The sequence below is a fragment of the Carcharhinus amblyrhynchos genome, chromosome 6, assembly GCF_965287045.1.
Source record: "Carcharhinus amblyrhynchos chromosome 6, sCarAmb.v2.hapA, whole genome shotgun sequence".
NCBI lineage: Eukaryota > Metazoa > Chordata > Chondrichthyes > Carcharhiniformes > Carcharhinidae > Carcharhinus > Carcharhinus amblyrhynchos.
The window spans coordinates 68958401-68976646 of NC_137329.1; the positions used below are offsets into that span (position 1 = coordinate 68958401).

At 44.1% G+C, this 18246-nt stretch overlaps 1 protein-coding gene across 1 annotated transcript; it reads right to left on the bottom strand.

Annotated features, from left to right (window-relative positions):
* Positions 1–913: 913 nt before the first annotated feature.
* On the bottom strand, positions 914–8704 carry LOC145344352 (polycystin family receptor for egg jelly-like). The gene has a single exon (XM_080191481.1). The coding sequence runs from the start codon at positions 8702–8704 to the stop codon at positions 914–916; it is 7791 nt and encodes a 2596-aa protein (XP_080047607.1).
* Between the last annotated feature and the right edge of the window lie 9542 nt (positions 8705–18246).

An 18246-nucleotide genomic window follows, 5' to 3' on the forward strand; every position in this document is an offset into this window, starting at 1 on the left:
CAATCATCCTTGGTATGGTGACACAATGGTTAGCTCTCCTGCCTCACAGGTGGCAGGCACCTAGGTTCAATTCTGTATTTGGGTGACAGTCTGTGTGGAGTTTGCACATTCTCCTTGTATCTGCATGGAATGATGATTTTTGAGGAAATAGGGAGTGTTTAGTTTAATTGATCAGGATATAGAGAGTATAGAGTACCGTGATGATTTATCACCTAGAGAGTGTATCGGGACATTACCAAGAATGAGAATTCAGCATTTTAAGGAGAACTTAAGGAGAATATGGACTTGGTTTTAAACAACAGAGAGGACCAAAAAATGTAGTGTAATAAATTTGTGTTGAAGTTTTGACTTTTTTTTCTTTGCGTGAGGAGAATTGTGATGATAAATGTCATGATACAGAGGATTAATATAGCAAGGGATAATATGCCATGATGAGTATTTGAGGCTATACCATCTTTTATGGGAAAACTGGACAAAAGTTTGAAGCTGCATCATTTCACTTCTGATATATATTAATGAACCTAAACAAGTCTGGCTTCTTCTTTTAACCTGGACACATTGATCTGACTGTGGTGCTCTTCGACCTTTGGAACAGATTTGAGAATGTCATGGTATTTAATATCATCTCCAGTGAATGATACATTGCACTTTCAGCAATTAATCAGTAAATCTGAACGGACTCAACCATGCACTACACATATAATTGTTCAAGATTCAGTCTTCCATGGAAGCTTGTAATGAATGCAATGGGAAAAAAGCTCAAAATCTGATTGATAATAAATCACACTTTGGGCAACAACTTTATACCGAATGTAATGCCCTGCCCACCTCTCCTTCTCTTTGAGGATTACAATCCTTTTGAAAGTTTCTAACCAATAGATCTGATTGTCAGATGACTGGGAAGTATTAGTAATTAGATAACTAGGTAGTTCATTCTTTTTCCTTGAATTTTCCTATGCTTTAACCCATAGGTGCGTTCAGAACCTTGTCCATAAAACAAAATTGTCATCAACTTTTCCCCATCGCCTGGAGGTGTTTTTTTCCACAGTGCATACCAGATTCGCCTGCATTCCTGCACTACAAAGTTAGCTATCTCTGCCTCCTTGGATGGCTTCTCATGGACAACCTGTCTCATGTCTCCATAAGACAGAATGACCAGTGACTCAAAGAGATTTATCAGAACACATTGCATAATGAAGAGAAAGGATGCCAGATAGATACCACCAATTACCCTGTTGAAGGGAAACTCCGTGCCTTTAAAGTCTCCTATATGATAGGCTACAACAGTCTGGGTTGCATGGACCATGGAATTGAAATTATTGTCAAGTTGACCAAACACCAGGTAGCCGAAAGATATAAAAACAAAGGAGTATATTGCCATTATTATAGCTAGGGAGCACATAGTAGGAAAGCTTACAAAAATGGCTTTTTGAGCTAAGCGCACATGATATAGGAACCGTGCGTATCTGAGCAGCCTCAGAATTGCAACAAAAATGACAAATGTAACATTGAACCTGAGTTGTTGATCCAAGGCAGCAACAACATGAAAAGCAGTGAAGGTGTTTGGGTTTTTCTTATAGAACTCCAGTACTTCCTGTGTCAAGATAAACTTGGCCACATAGAGGACTATGGTAACCAACAGCAGCACGATCATCACCAAGCTGAGAATGTTCCTGAGTCTCTGGAAATACCTGTAACCTTTCTGTTTTATCTTATGACACTCATCCATGGCAAACAGGATGAACAGGATGATGATGAGAACACTGAAGGAGATCCAGTTTGTTTCACCTTTTTCAAAGAGCCTGAGGGTGAAGGGTTTCACTATCAATTTCTTGTTGATCACACCAAGAGGGGCGGTCTCCAAAATCAGGGAGATAGTACTAAATAAATCAACGTTTGCATTATAAATGGTGGTTTCAATTATGATAGCCCAGGTGCTCCTGTCAACCCAGCTTGCATTCTGCAGGGTCCGTAATCTCATTCTTGAACTTTGCAAATTGGCTGGGGAGAAGTAGAGGGAGTAACCCCCCAGTGGATACACATAATATTCCCCACGTGAGTGATACAGCCAAGGGAAATCTACATCTTCATATATCCACCCTGTGTAATTTAATGGGTGGCTTACTGGCACACTTCCAACTGGCTTCTGCCAGGAGCCATTGTAATTCCTGGTGTCTTCTTTATTAACATCAAACAAGGGTTGGCAACGATGCTTGCCCAGATAGGTTGACAAGATTTTGGACATCTTAAAACAGTCTACCGCTGCTAGTTTTGACCTCATCTGGCGCATCCTTGGCAAGCCCAGGATTATGGAACTGGTGTCAGACAGAAAGGCTGGATCCTCGTTCTCATGAATCAGGGGCAGGAAAGTGAGATCCATCCAGGTGTAGAACTCCTGGACAGTTTTAATCTGCTGCAGGTTTGCAGACATCTTTTTCCAAATGATGTTGTTGTAAAAGTAAGCATTCTTGTAGTCTGAGAAGCAGACCAAGTAGAGGAAGAGTATAAGGAAAACAATATGTAACAGGAATCCCTTGCAAAACACAAAAGCCTGACGTCGGATGAACCCTTTTTTCTTAGCTAATATTAGTTCATCACCCTCAAGCGGTCTGTACGGCTTCCTAATCTGAGTCTCTGACTGGAGACAGTCAGGATAATTCTTCGGAAGATTATCTGTGCTAATTTCCATTGCCTGAATCCCTGTGGACCAGTCTAGATCCCGGGGACGTCTACGTCTTAAGGCAGAGAGAGCAGCAAAGAGCATGATCTTCAGAGGTTGCAACAGAAAGACACCATGGATGAAAGAAATGATAGAGGCCATGAGCCAGAGCCAGGAGGTTTCCATACCATAAGAAAGTCCATACAACACTATGAAGAATGCTGAAATGGCTGACAAGAGACACATAAGACCCCAAACAAAGTACAATAGACAACGAGACAACCTGTGGTATGACTTGCTTGGGCCTTTGTTTTTGGAGGGCTTGGCAGGTCTTCCTGGAGCCCGCTTGTATTTTGCTGGTCTATTTTGATGAGGCCATGTCATTGGTTTGAGTTTTAATGCATGTGTTTTCTTCCTTCCATCTGTTTTCTCAATATTCTTCTCGCTGCTAATTTTATTTGCCTCAGACTCTGGGATGATGCTGTTATCTTTTCCTTTAGTCGAGGGACTCTTGATGTTGTCCAAACCCGCGATATAGGACAGAAAATTATAACGGTCATCGTCTGGTGTCACTGCCACTTCCTTGGGATTTCCTTCAGCCTCAGTGGCTTGTTCGTCCATCTGATACCAGTTCTTCAACCTCTCCCTGAAGTTATTTGACTTCTTATCAGGGTGCTCAGGTAAATGGTCTTTGGTTCCTTGATTTGGTTCAAGTCCTTGGCCTTCTTCTGTTACTGTTAAAGATGTGTCTTTCTTCTGTGCATATATAAACAGATTGGATATTAATATTTCCACTGGCACCATCACAAATGCACTCTCTACCCCAATCACCAAAGATCTCAGCAGTCTCTGCAAATAGTTTTCCAGTTGGTTTTTTTGAAATAGCATAAGGCTAAGCAGCAGGCTGGACAACAGCATGGTCAAACAGCAGGTCAGTCTCTGGATTCTGGTGAAGGACTGGTCAACATCATAGGCAAAGACAGAGAACCATAAGTGATCCCTCTCAATCTTTGTGGCTGTTTCAATTAAGAAGACATCTCTTCTTCTCAGCACAGCATCAGAGTCAGTGACAGGGAATATTCTGTGTAACAGACCAACTCCTTTCATGGTACTCAGCCACTTACGACAGAAGAAATGCCAGACCTGCTTGGTTAGCACGTTTTGCACTTTCACCCTGCTGAGGTACCAGGAAGGAGAGGGTCCCACATTATTGTGCCAGACCTGGATGAACAAAAGCTCCCCGAGTTCATCCTTGGTAGTGAGTAGAAAGGTGTCGACACTATTTCTTCTAAAGATTTTATGGTCTGGTTGATGGAGAAGGTGAACTTCACTCTCCACCAATGTCCCGGTCAAGGTCATAAAAACATCTGCAGTTGTCCCAGCATCAAAACGGCCCCCTGTGTAAAAGGTTACCAGGTAGCAAGCAGTATCACAGGGGTCATTGTCAGGAAGAATGATGATCTTTTTCTTGTCCCTTTCTCGTTTTCTCCATGACCACCACAGCAGTATGAAGTAGATGAAAAAAATTATCAGAACGGTGATCAGAGTCACCGGATTTGTCGGCAGGGTATGAATCAGTTCTCCAATTTCCAGCACGTCGATGATATTGGGCAACACCAGAACACTGCCGGTCAGGAACCAGAGCATCCTCATGTTCAGATCCCGCTTGATGGTCTGGTTGCCAAAACTCGTACAGATACAGTGCACCTTCTTGCTGGTTGTAAGAGGACCTGTTGTGCAGAATGAAGAATGCCAAGTGTCTGAATTGCCTTGGAACGTCAGACAGCTCGCAATAAAAACAGAAATCTTGAGGCCAGCCTGAATAATCAGCTGAGGTGTCGGGTACTCTGTCTCCACAGCCACAGTGATGTATCGGCTGCTACTGCCTGGATCCATTGCATTCTGGAAGAGGTTGGTTGGGATCCTGATGATGTAAGGGTCCTGAATATGGTGGCCTTTGTTTAGAGGTTGACTTGGAATGCATCCTGGAACTGTGTGTTTCTGGCTTATGTTATGAGTACCCTTCCCCGAATAGATGGTAACAATGAAGATGAGATCTAGCTGGTCTACCAGTAGCTGGAGTAAGACTTCTCGAGCGGGAATGGAGTTCATTGCCACTGTGAACCTGCCTATGATCACATCACGTCTTCTGGGGTGCAGGGCTAATTTTACGGGCTGTGCGGACACAATGTCCTTCCTGACCATAAATGAGTCCATTTTGTTGGGGATCAAGTTGTGAATGCTTCCATTGTGATCCTGGATGGTCATGGTGAAACTAATGACATCTGTAGCTATGTGTGATGACTTCCCAAGCCAGGGCAAAGGATTCTCTTCATACTTGTAAAATACAGAGGACACTACCTGAGTAGCTCCGCCAGAGTTACCCAATGTCGGGTAAATGCAATTGGTGCAATCTGGGTCAGAAGCGTAGGATTCCTCAAGTTTGCCTTTCACTGCTTTTTTCACAGTTATTTCCCATTGCCTGGTCTGCAGCAAGGTATCTTTTTGTCCTGGGACTTTACTGTGAGACACTGCATCTGTTAATGCTTTCAAAGTGGGGAAGATGTTGGCTACCACCTTCTTTTGGTCTGTGGTTAGTGCAATGCCCTTTTCTGAGCCTTGGCTTGGGAACTGAGTAGAAAAGGCAGTCATCGTATTGGAGGCTGCAGTTAGAATGCTGCATGACAACTGCTCCGTGCTTTCTGAAGAAATCAAGTCTTCATCGGTGTAGTTCAGCAGGACAGAAGTCAGTTCCAGCAGCTTTCTGGCAGCCAGGTTTTGGGTTTCTTGGTTGATCTCGTCTGGTTTTTGTGCTGCTTCGAAGATTGTGGCTGATATTTGATTAATTAACTTCGCGGATGTGACTGGAATGCTGGTGGAGGCATTGACAAGAGATTCACGGAACTCACTGACCTTGACCTTCTCCTCGGCCGTGAAAATGTTAACATTTATCTCTGCGGCAACTTCATAGAGCAGCTGGTTTGCTTCCAGGTAGTCTGTCTCATGCAGCAAGATTGTCAAAGGTGCATTTGGTCCTTCAACAAAACCCGACAGCTGATCCACCAGTGTCTTTTGGCTCAGATCCACTGGCAGGTTGTACACTTTGGCCCTCAAGTTTACCTGTATGTATGCACCATGCCTATCAAAGACTTGGACAATGATAATCAAGAGGTGATGGCCCCACTTGTTGCCCACTGGCAGATGGAATGGTGGAGACTTGGGATTGAATCCAAAATATACAATTGTGCCCAGAAGGTTGTTCTTCAGACTGTCAATACTGCCAGTTGGGTAGAAGGTTTTTGCAATCACCTTATAACTGAGGGGGCGATCATTGTCCTTAAAATTCAAACATGTCACTGTGAATTTAGTCTGAAGGGCCAAACCTTCTTTTGGAGTTATAACACAGCGGCCCCTCTTCGGAGGGGAATTGATGTAGAAATGGTATCGGCTGAGGCTGTGGGCACCGCTGGGAACAGTTACTCTCAGTTCAAAATTGTACCATCCTTCAGACAGGTGTATCAAGGCCATGGGGTTCAGTGACATGTAAGACAAAGCGTTCCCTGTGGAGCTATCAGTTGCCCAGTCAACAATGATTTCAGAAACAGCGCTCTCTGAAAGCAGTCTCCAGTGGTATTGGAGCTCACTGGAGTTCACACAATTGGGGCAACTCCCATGAAGGATGAGGCGTTCTGTTGGTACAAGTGTTCTCTGGCAGTTCTCAATGCAAGCTATTAACAACTCCGGCAGAAAGCCTGAATACACAGAGATGGTTTGGTCAAAGTAACTGCTCCTTGTGTCTTTCTGGATGACCAGGCGGAAATAGAAGTTCTTTTTGATTGTCAACATGTGTGGAGGGATAACTAATGTTTCAGATACTGCAGAGTTCCATTTCAGATCAGGGTTCCCAGGATGGCAGTAGTTATTTTTGGAGAGTGTCATGGTGCTGTAGTCGGAGAATTTCATTGTACAATACCAAGAAAAGTTCAGTCCAAGGTGTGGATTGGGCGAGTCAGGATCAGCGCTCATTGAAGCATTCATTGTGACGGTGTCCTCCAACCCCACAGTCCTATAAGAGCCTCCGGCAATCAAGGCTACCAGCTCACTCTTTGTCACCTCCACCACCACTTGATTTGAGTTGTTGAGAAATGGCAGATTGGGATCTGAGGTAGACATGGTGACATTGAAAATAAACAGATAGAAACCATAGTCCAGGCTAAAGGCAGGAAGATGCAGGGTGTCTGTGCTAGTCTGAACGTTAGATGGGAGAGGGACACTCTGGTTCCAGTTGGGTTGGGCATTAATACTTACAATTTCATAAACCTTCCAGGAGATAGTCACTGATAGAATAGTATCACAGCGCAGCCCCGAGTCCCCGTAAACGCTGAGAGAGGAGCCCTTGGTGGTGTGGATGATGGTGTCGGGAGGAGGTGGGTGCTCGATGGTGGGTAAGGGCAGTTGGCAACGAGGCAGGTTACAGAACACCCTGGAGTCCACCACAGCAGTGCTATAAATGCCCACACTTGCCTTAAGATGGTACATTATCTCACCAGCTGCCAAGCAAGTCACTCGAGCCAGGAAGCCTGAGTATTGGTTCGGGTTGAAGGGCAGCTGCACTGCTGGGATGTAGCTTGGTGCATTTGCGACCTTCTGTCTGTAACCAAACTTGACCAGAGTGCCATTGGTCAGCTCAAAAGTCCAGGCACACTGCATGGCAGGGTGTTGCAGGGGAATAAACAAAACTAAATTAACCGGGAGACCCACATCAACAGGACCACTATTAAACATAGAGAGGCTGACATCCAAGTCCTCTAAGGAATTGTAAATAGTTCCATTTAGGTTTAAGTAGAGTTGGATGGTGAGAATATAATCATTGGAGCTGGTGTAATCTATTTGGAAAAGGTGGTAAATCTCAGGTGCCTGGAGAAGAACAAAGTGGCGATGACTGCCAGTTGGAGTGTCTGACTTTGAGTAGTAGAGCTGGTTATCCGAGCTGATATAATGGAAGGCTGTCCCTGACAGAGAGGCGACGGGCATCAGTTTGATGACCTTGACACGTTTTGTGAACTGCAGGATGCCCTTGTGAAATGTGATGGTGGCTGTGGAAGCCGGGATGCTTATATGGCCCACCTTCAGCAGCAACTGTGTGATGCATTCATTCTGCTGGGGCCAGGTGCAGGGGCAGAGGTTACTCTCAATGCCATTGAGGTGATAGCTCGAGTTCCAGGCAATCTGACCCTTTGACCTGGCACCCAGCTGATAGGTGAGGAAGCCATTCCTGGTCCTCAGCTGCCAGGAAAGGACCAATTTCACCCTTTGCTGAATGGTGGCTGACTGGGTGCTGAGGAGGTGCAACATCAAGGGCTTCACATCCAGGGTGACATTGAGAGTGTCGAGGGTACCATTAATCAGATCCAGCTCACAGATGTAATTGCCGACCAGAGGATACTGCACCTTGAACACATAATGAAAATCCTGAGCACATTCCGCCTCCATGCCTGCCGGGTAGCTTCCACTGCTGATCTGTGCTACCTGACTACCAGCTACTGTGGCAGAGTGTGGGGTGCCACCTGGGCAGCTCAGTGCATAGCTCCACACTAAACTGTTTAGATTGGCACACCAGGCCAACTCCAGGTCCTGAAAGATGACTGGCGTTTGGTGGGGATGGAGAGCAAAGAACTTTACCCTCAGCTTGGTCACAAATATGGTCACATTCTGGTATTGGCAGGTGGGACAGGTGTGTGAACTGTACCTTAGGGTGATGGATGAATCGGCAGCCACTCTCCCCAGGTTCTGTTGCCCTGCCCACTGTGTGCTGGTGGCCACCAGTTGCTGGTTGATGAACCAGGAGAGGCTGGGGGCTGGTCTCCTGGTGTCAGTGTTAGGTGGGGGTCGGTATGACAGTTCTGTTGAGCGCTGCCACAGGCAGGTATACCTCACCTCGGAGTCCTGGCTGTGCCTCACTCCAAACTGACGTTCCAGTTGTACAGGTGGGGCTGGGAGGGCCAGAGTGGCCACTAGCTCAGAGCACAGCCACAGAAACAACATCGCAGCCCGACAGGCCGTTATTCAATAACCGGTAAGAGTTTGAAGGGAACCGTCAGAGCAGGGCAGCCCAGCGGACACTGTGACACCACAATCCCGGAATCCAGGCTGGAACTCCCGGAGGGAGTGGAGATCATTCTCCTGACAAGAGCCGGGCCAGCCCCTGGAGAGATCAGAGCTGGGGAAATATTCACTCTGAAAACACATACTCACACACCGTCACACACACACACCTCATTCTGAAAACACACTGGGAAATACTAAAACTCACACATACACAGAGAAATACTCACACACATATTCGCACGCACACACACACACACACAACTCACCCCAAAAACACACACTGAGAAACTCATACACTCTCTCTCTCACACACACACACAACTCACCCCAAAAACACACACTGAGAAACACTCATACACACAGAAAGACTCACACACATGCTCACACACACACACACACACACTCTCACTCATACACACACTCTCTCACACACACAAACACACTCACTCTCTCACAGACATGCACACATACTCTCACACACACACAAATATACACACACACTCACATAAACACACACACTCAAGTACACACACAACTCATCCCAAAAATACACACTGACAAACACTCAAGCTCACCAACACACACTCAAAACTCACACCAAAAACAAATACTTAGAAAAATGCACACTTCAAAAAAACACATAAGAAACATAAGAAATAGGAGCAGGAGTAGGCCATCTAGCCCCTCGAGCCTGCCCCACCATTCAATAAGATCATGGATGATCTGTCGTGTCTCAGTTCCACATTCCCGCCCTCTCCCCATAACCCTTAATCCCCTTGCCTATCAAAAACCTATCAACCCGTGTCTTAAATATATTTAGCAAGGCAGCCTCCACCACTTCAACGGGCAGAGAATTCCAGAGATTCACCACCCTTTGAGTGAAGAAGTTCCTCCTCAACTCCATTCTAAACCGTCCCCCCTTTATCTTGAGGCTGTGCCCTCTAGTCCTACTGTCCTTTCTGAGCGGGAAGAGCCTCTCCACCTCTATCCTATCCATCCCATTCATCATCTTGTATGCCTCAATGAGATCTCCCCTCATTCTTCTAAACTCTAACGAGTACAAGCCTAGTTTATTCAGCCTCTCCTCATAGTTCAACCCCCTCAACTCCGGTATCAGCCTAGTAAACCTCCTCTGCACCCCCTCCAAGGCCAAAATATCCTTGCGTAAGTGCGGCGACCAAAACTGCACACAGTACTCCAGCTGCGGCCTCACCAGTGCCCTATACAGCTGCAGCAAGACCTCCCTACTTTTATATTCAATCCCCCTCGCTATGAAGGCCAGCATCCCATTTGCCTTCCTGACCACCTGCTGCACCTGCAGGCTGGGTTTTTGTGACTCATGCACAAGGACCCCGAGGTCCCTCTGCACCGTCGCATGCTGCAGTTTTTCACCATGTAAGTAATAGTCCTTCCTACCAAAGTGGACAACTTCACATTTGCCAACATTAAATTCCATTTGCCAGCTCCTGGCCCATTCGCCCAGCCTATCTTGATCCTTCTGCAGACTCTCCACACCCTCCGCACAATTTGCCGTTCCACCAATCTTGGTGTCATCAGCAAATTTTGACACCATACACTCGGTTCTCTCCTCCAGATCATCTATATAAATGGTAAATAGCTGAGGCCCCAGCACCGACCCCTGGGGCACTCCACTAGTCACCAACCACCAATCCGAATAGCACCCATTGACCCCCACTCTCTGCCTCCTATTTGACAGCCAATCCCCCATCCACGCTAACACCCTACCCCCAACTCCATGCCTCCTGACCTTCTGCAATAACCTCTTGTGAGGCACCAAACAAACCAATGCTCGTCAACAAACAAACACACACACACAAAACCTACCCTCGATGTTCCATAGTTAGAAAAACATGAGGTGGAGATGCCAGCATTGGACTGGGGTGGACACAGTAAGTAGTCTCTCAACACCAGGTTAAAATTCAAGAGATTTATTTGGAATAATGAGCTTTCGGAACATTGCTCCTTCCTCAGGTGAGTCACTCTGAAAGCTCGTGATTCCAAATAAACATGTTGGACTTCAACCTGGTGTAGGAAAACATGCAGAGAAAAGGTCACCCTGAAAGACTGACACTTAGAAAAACACACATGAACCCAAAAACACACACTGACTGACGCACACTCTAAACAACCACTTATAAAAGCAAATTACTGCAGGTTCTGGAATCTGAAAGAAAAACAGAAAATGCTGTTAAAAACTCAGCAGACCTGACAGCACCTGTGGAGAGAGACTAGAGACAACGTTTCAAGCCTGGTTGGCCCTTCATCAGAGCTAAGAGGAGCTAAGAAGAGTGTTTGTGTGTGTGTGTGTGTGTGTTTGTGTGTGCAAAACCATACTGATTGGTGGAGGTGTTGGTTCTTGCCAACTAATCAGTATTCTCTTCTCATGCAGTATAAACTGTTGTTCACTTTGAGATTTGGTATTTTTGCATCTATTCTGATGAGTGCAAGATGAAAAGATTCGATAGCATGTCCCTGTTTACAGCCATAATAAAAATCTTCAGTTTTTGACATTTTCAATTGACTACTGAGCTTTCAGTTTTCCAGGGAGAAATTCTGGATCCCTACAACTCATGGTGTGAAGACATTTTTCCTGACATCACCCTTGAGCATCATTTTAATGTTATGCTCCCTTATGATGGACTGTTCCCAACAGAGGAAATAGTTCCTCTCCTAATTTCTATTGTACCAACCTCTTTAACCATCTCAAATACCCAAATTAGATTTATATTTGACTTTCTAAATTGAAAGAAATGAATGTCAGGTCTATGAGACCTGTCCTTATCAATCACCCCTTAGGATCAATTTGATAAACCTGCATCACCCCTCCAACAAAAATATCTTTCTTGATGGCATCTGTCCAGGGCAGTTATAACTGCAGCATAAATTTCACCCTTTAGAATCCAAGCTTCCATAAGGCAAAGGTTTACATTCTATTAGTCTTATTAACTGTTTTTTGTACCTGCCCACTAACTTTTAGTAATTTACTGCACTTTAACCTCCAATGTCTCTATGTGCTCACAGCTTTTGGGCAGCACGGTAGCACAGTGGTTAGCACTGCTGCTTCACAGCTCCAAGGACCTGGGTTCAATTCCCGGCTTGGGTCACTGTCTGCGTGGGTTTCCTCCCACAGTCCAAAGATGTGTGGGTTAGGTCGACTGGCCATGCTAAAAACTGCCCCTTAGTATCCTGAGATGTGTAGGTTAGAGGGATTAGTGGGTAAAATATATAGGGATATGGGGGTAGGGCCTGGGTGGGATTGTGGTTGGTGCAGACTCAATGGGCTGAATAGCCTCTTTCTGTACTGCAGGATTTCTATGAGCATTTCACTATTTAAAGAAGTAGTCCAAGCTATCTTCCTTAGGAGGACACACCTGTGTAGTGGTAATGTCACTGAGCTAGTAATCCAGAGACCCTTGTCAATGCTGGACATGGGTTCAATTCCTACCATGACTATTCATGAAATTAAAATTCAGTTAGTAAGATCTGGAATTGAAAACTTAATGGTGACCATGAAATTATCATTGATTGTTGTAAAACCCCATGTCCTTTAGGGAAGGAAATCTGCTGGCCTACATGTGGCTTCAGACCCACAGCAGTATGGTTGACGTTCAACTGCTCTCTGAAATGGTCTAGCAAACCGCTCAGTTCAAGGGCAATTAGGAATGGACAATAAATGTTGGCCCAGCCAGCGACAGCTATACCCCGTGGAAAAAAAGGGTGATTGCATTAAGCTGCATTTGCTACAGTCTATCAATGCCCCAATAAGTTACTCATATTTCAGAAAACAACAAAACTTGAAATTCATTCATTTATATCTTAGTTGGATGTACAGCAAATCTATGGCTTGGATTTTATAGCCATTCATCCCTGGTCTTAAAGAAAATTGCCCACAAATACCTCTGGTGTCAAATTCATCTTTCCTGACAACAGGACTGAATCTGGCAGCAAGTCAAGGCAACCTCCAGACTTCCAGCGACAGTGGTGTTTCCTCTTGTGGGAAATCACCAGAGAAGTGGTACTGAGTAAATTGTTGGAGCTGTGGACTGACAAGAGACGGTCCTGATTGACCTCATCAGTGCCTTTAAAGAAGTGGCATGTGAGATACTTGATGCATTGGTTCTAATTTTCCAAAATTTCCTAAATTAGCAAATAACAAATGTAACTCCTTTATTCAAAAAGTTTAACATCTGTCATAAGGAAACGATAGAATCTTATTAAGGATGTTACATCAAAGCATTTGCATTTGTTCAAGGCAATCAGGCAGAGTCAATATGGTTTTGTGAAAATGAAAGCATATTTAACTAACTTATTGGAATGTTATGGGTGAAAGGGAATCAGCAGACGTTGTTGGTTGAAGGTTGTTCGGAAAATAAAAGCTCATGTTGTTGGGGCTATTGGCATGGATAGAAGATTGGCTGGCTAACAGGGAGTAGAGAGTAAGCATGGATGGTTTTTTTTCAGGTTGGCAAGTTGTAATGAGTGGTGTGCCACAGTACTAGGAACTCAACTATTTACAATTTATATAAATGAATTGGATGACACCAAGAATGAGGAATTTTAGATATGAGGAAAGATTAGAAAGATTAGAGAAATTGGGCTTATTCTTCTTGGAATAAGGTGATCTTACTGAGGTGTTCAAAATTATGAATAATTTTGATAAAGAAGGATATTCTGTTTCTACTCATTGGAATGTCAGTTACTAGGGGTCATAATTTCAAGATTGTCAGCAAGAGAACTAGGAGTGAGATGAGGAACATAGAACATAGAACATAGAACATTACAGCGCAGAACAGGCCCTTCGGCCCACGATGTTGCGCCGACCAGTTACAAAAACAATGACCCACTAGCCTATACCAATCCCTTTTCGTCCATAAACCTATCCAGAGATCTCTTAAACGCCCCCAAACTAGACGCATTTACAACTGCAGCAGGCAGGGCATTCCAATCCCTCACCACCCGCTGGGTAAAGAACCTACCCCTGACATCCGTCCTGTAGCTACCCCCCCTTAATTTAAAGCCATGCCCCCTCGTGCTAGCTTTCTCCATCCGAGGAAAAAGGCTATCACTATCCACCCTATCTAAACCTCTAATCATCTTATATGTTTCAATAAGATCCCCTCTTAGCCGCCTTCTTTCCAACGAAAACAACCCTAGATCCCTCAGTCTCTCCTCATAGGACCTCCCCACCATACCAGGCAACATCCTAGTAAACCTCCTCTGCACCCTCTCCAACGCCTCCACATCCTTCTTGTAATGCGGGGACCAGAACTGCACACAGTACTCCAAGTGCGGCCGCACCAGAGTAGTGTACAGTTGCAACATTACACTGCGACTCCTAAATTCAATCCCCCTACCAATAAACGCCAAGACACCGTACGCCTTCTTGACAACCTTATCTACTTGATTCCCAACTTTCAGGGATCTATGTACACACACACCTAGATCCCTCTGTTCATCCACACTATTCAAAGTCCTCCCGTTAGCCCTATACTCGACACATCTGTTGCTCCTACCAAAGTGAATTACCTCACACTTCTCCGCATTAAATTCCATCCGCCACCTCTCGGCCCAGCTCTGCAACCTATCTAAGTCTCCCTGCAGACTATGACACCCTTCCTCACAATCTACCACACCTCCAACTTTGGTGTCATCAGCAAATTTACTAATCCACCCAACTATACCCTCATCCAGATCATTAATAAAAATTACAAACAACAGTGGCCCCAAAACAGATCCCTGAGGCACACCACTCGTAACCGAACTCCATGATGAATATTTACCATCCACCACCACCCTCTGTCTCCTATCTGATAGCCAATTCCTGATCCAACTTCCTAGATTACCCACAATCCCATACATCTGCATTTTCTGCAGAAGCCTACCATGGTGAACCTTATCGAACGCCTTACTAAAATCCATGTATACCACGTCAACTGCCTTACCCCCATCCACCTCTTTGGTCACCTTCTCAAAAAACTCAATAAGGTTAGTAAGGCACGACCTACCCGCTACAAAACCATGCTGACTATTTCTAATCAATTCATTACACTCCAAATAACTATAAATCCTATCCCTAATAATTTTTTCTAAAACCTTGCCCACAACAGAAGTAAGACTCACCGGTCTATAATTCCCGGCAAAGTCTCTGTTCCCCTTCTTAAACAATGGAGAAACTTCTTTACTCAGAGAGTTGTTGGGATTTGGAATGCCCTCCCTGGGAGAACAGTGGAGATGGATTCATTGGAGGTTTCAAAATAGAGCTGGATACATTTTTGAAAGTGATTAATTTAGACGGCTACTGAAATAGAGCAGGGGAATGGAACTAATTGGGTAGCTCTTTTAGGATCGACGATGGGCAGTAAAATTCTATAATTCTACATTATCATAAAGGTGAGAGATTGCACAGCTCTGAGGTACAAAGGGATCTGAGTAACTTAGTGCATGAGTAACAAAAGGTTAGTATGCAATTACAGCAGGTAATTAGGAAAGCTAATAGAATGGCTATAATTTATTGTAAGGGGAATTGGTTACAAAAGGAGGGAGGTTATGCTTCAGTTATACAGAACGGTAGTGAGACCACATTTAGAATATTGTGTACAGTACTGGTCACCTTATTTAAGGAAAAATATACACATTTACTAGACTAATATTTGAAATGGACAAGTTGTCTTATGAGGAAAGTTTGGCTAGGCTGGGCTTGTATCCTCTGGAGTTTAGAAGAGTGAGAGGTGGCTTGATTAAAACGTATAAGATTCTGAGGGGTATTGACAGTATGGATGTGGAGAGAATGTTTCCTCTTGTGGGAGAATCTAGAATTAGGGGTCACTGTTCAAAACTAAAGGTCACTCATTTAAAATGAAGATGAGGTGAAATTTTTTTCCCTCAGAGGGTGGTGAGCCTTTGGAATCTCTTCCTCAAAAGGCAGTGGAAGCAGAATCTTTGAATATTTTTAAGGTATTGGTAAGGGTGAAAGGTTATTAGGGGTAGGAATGATGCAGATTTGAGGTAATCTTATAAATGGTGGAAAATGCTTGAGAGGTTGAATGGCCTACGTCTGCTTGCTCTTCATATGTAAAAGCATCCTTCATAGAATCCCTACAGTCTAGAAGGAAGCATTCGGCCAACTGAAACTGCACCAACAACAATGCCACTGAGGTCCTATACCTGCAACCTTGCACATTTACCCTGTTAATTCCTGACACTAAGGGGCAATTTTAGCATGGCCAATCCGCCTAACCTGCACATCTTTGAACTGTGGGAGGAAATCGGAATAGCCGGAGGAAACCCACGCAGACATGGGAAGAAAGTGAAAATTCTCCAGTCACCCAAAACTAGAATTGAACCCAGATCCCTGGTGCTGTAGTCAGCAATGCTAACTGCTGTGCCATCATGCTGCATCACCTTTTCATATGCCAGACGCACTAAGATAAAAGCCGGATTATCATAAACTTTAAACAACATGTAACTATTTTGAAAATCTGTGGAATTTTTTACCAGAATGGAGAAAGTAACAAATTCACACAAAGAACAAAGAAAATTACAGAACAGGCCCTTTGGCCCTCCAAGCCTGCACTGACCATGCTGCCCGACTTAACTAAAACCCTCTACGCTTCTGGGGACTATATCCCTCTATTCCCATCTCATTCATGTACTTGTCAAGTCGCCCCTTAAAAGTCACTACAATATCCGCTTCCACTACCTCCTCCGGCAATGAGTTCCAGGCACCCACCACTCTCTGCGTAAAAAATCTGCCCCGTACATCTCTTTTAAAACCTACCCCTTGCACCTTAAACCTATGTCCCCTAGTAATTGACTCTTCCACCCAGGGAAAAAGCTTCTGACTATCCACTCTGTCTTTGACTTCTATCAGGTGTCCCCTCAACCTCCGTCACTTCAGTGAGAACAAACCAAGTTTCTCCAACCTCTCCTCATAGCTAATGCCCTCCATACCAGGCAACATCCTGGTAAATCTTTTCTGTACCCTCTCCAAAGCCTCCACATCCTTTTGGTTGTGTGGCGACCAGAATTGAACGCTATATTCCAAGTGCAGTCTCACTACTGTTCTATAAAGCGACAACATGACTTCCAATTTTTAAACTCAATCCCCGGCCGATGAAGGCAAGCATGCCATATGCCTTCTTGGCTACCTTTTCCACCTGCATTGTCACTTTTAGTGACCTGAGTACCTGTACACCCAGATCCCTTTGGCTATCAATACTCCTAAGGGTTCTGCCTTTTACTGTATTTTTCCTATCTGTGTTAGCCCTTCCAAAATGATGACCTCACATTCAACATTTCACAAAGACAAAATTAGGTCAGTAGGAATTCAACAGAATTATAAACTTAGAATGCCATTAAAAAACAGAAATAATTCTATATGGTTCCGATATGTTTTTAAGCAAGAGTAACAGCCTAAAACACAATTTCTCATCAGCCCATTGATTTTTTAATTACAGGCACAGGGCACATCAACAAAGAGCCTCATCAGGAAACAGCTTTTGAACTTCCACAAAGTGTGTGGGCTTGACAAGTTGCTGTCAGCTTGGCAGAAACAATGAGGGTGAGGGTTGACAGTATCATCATCGTGACCCTGACAAAATCCAGGCTACATGGATATTTTGCAAAGGGAATAGTTCTCATGATGCAGGAATTTCTGTGGTTCTGCCTTGTGACTATATTACCTGCCACCACAAGAACTTTCATACAATGAATTATTTTAATTGCTTAAATAATATCCCTTGGGCGCCTTCTGACTGGTACAATGTGACATTCTGATGCCGTCAAACCCATTGCCTTCATGAAGCACACATTTCAACTAGGGACTGTTTGACAGTGGGAGAATGTTCTGACATGTAACCCATTATTTATGGTCATTGACATTTACTCCTGACTAAAAACCTCATTTATAATTCTCTATTATTTGCTGATGTTGCACAACAACTCTGAAAGAAAAAAGTTCTGGAAAAATCCAAGAAGTGAAGGCTGCTAACTTCAGATTCATACAGCATTTCTACCAAGGGTATATTGTCTTGTTGTTCTCTGCGGTGATAATACAACTGACTGTGAACTAGCTTAAGACTGATCAACTTCAATTACATGAGGTGCTAGTTGTACGAGTTATAACAGAAAGGTTTTACATGGACTTGATTTTAATTCTCAGTAAGTGAATGGGTGTTAAGAAATTGATCTTTTTAGCTTTAGTATTCAAAAGCAAGAAAATGAAAGTACGTTGGAAGGAGAGAATACTTGCAGAGCTATGGGGAATGAAATGGATGTGGGACTAATTGGATAGCTCTTTCAAAGAGCAGGAATAGTCATGATAGGCAGAATGGCTTCTTCTTGTGCTGTACAATTATATGAACATAGAACATAGAACATTACAGCGCAGAACAGGCCCTTCGGCCCACGATGTTGCGCCGACCAGTTTTTTATATAAAAAAACACTGACCCACTAAACT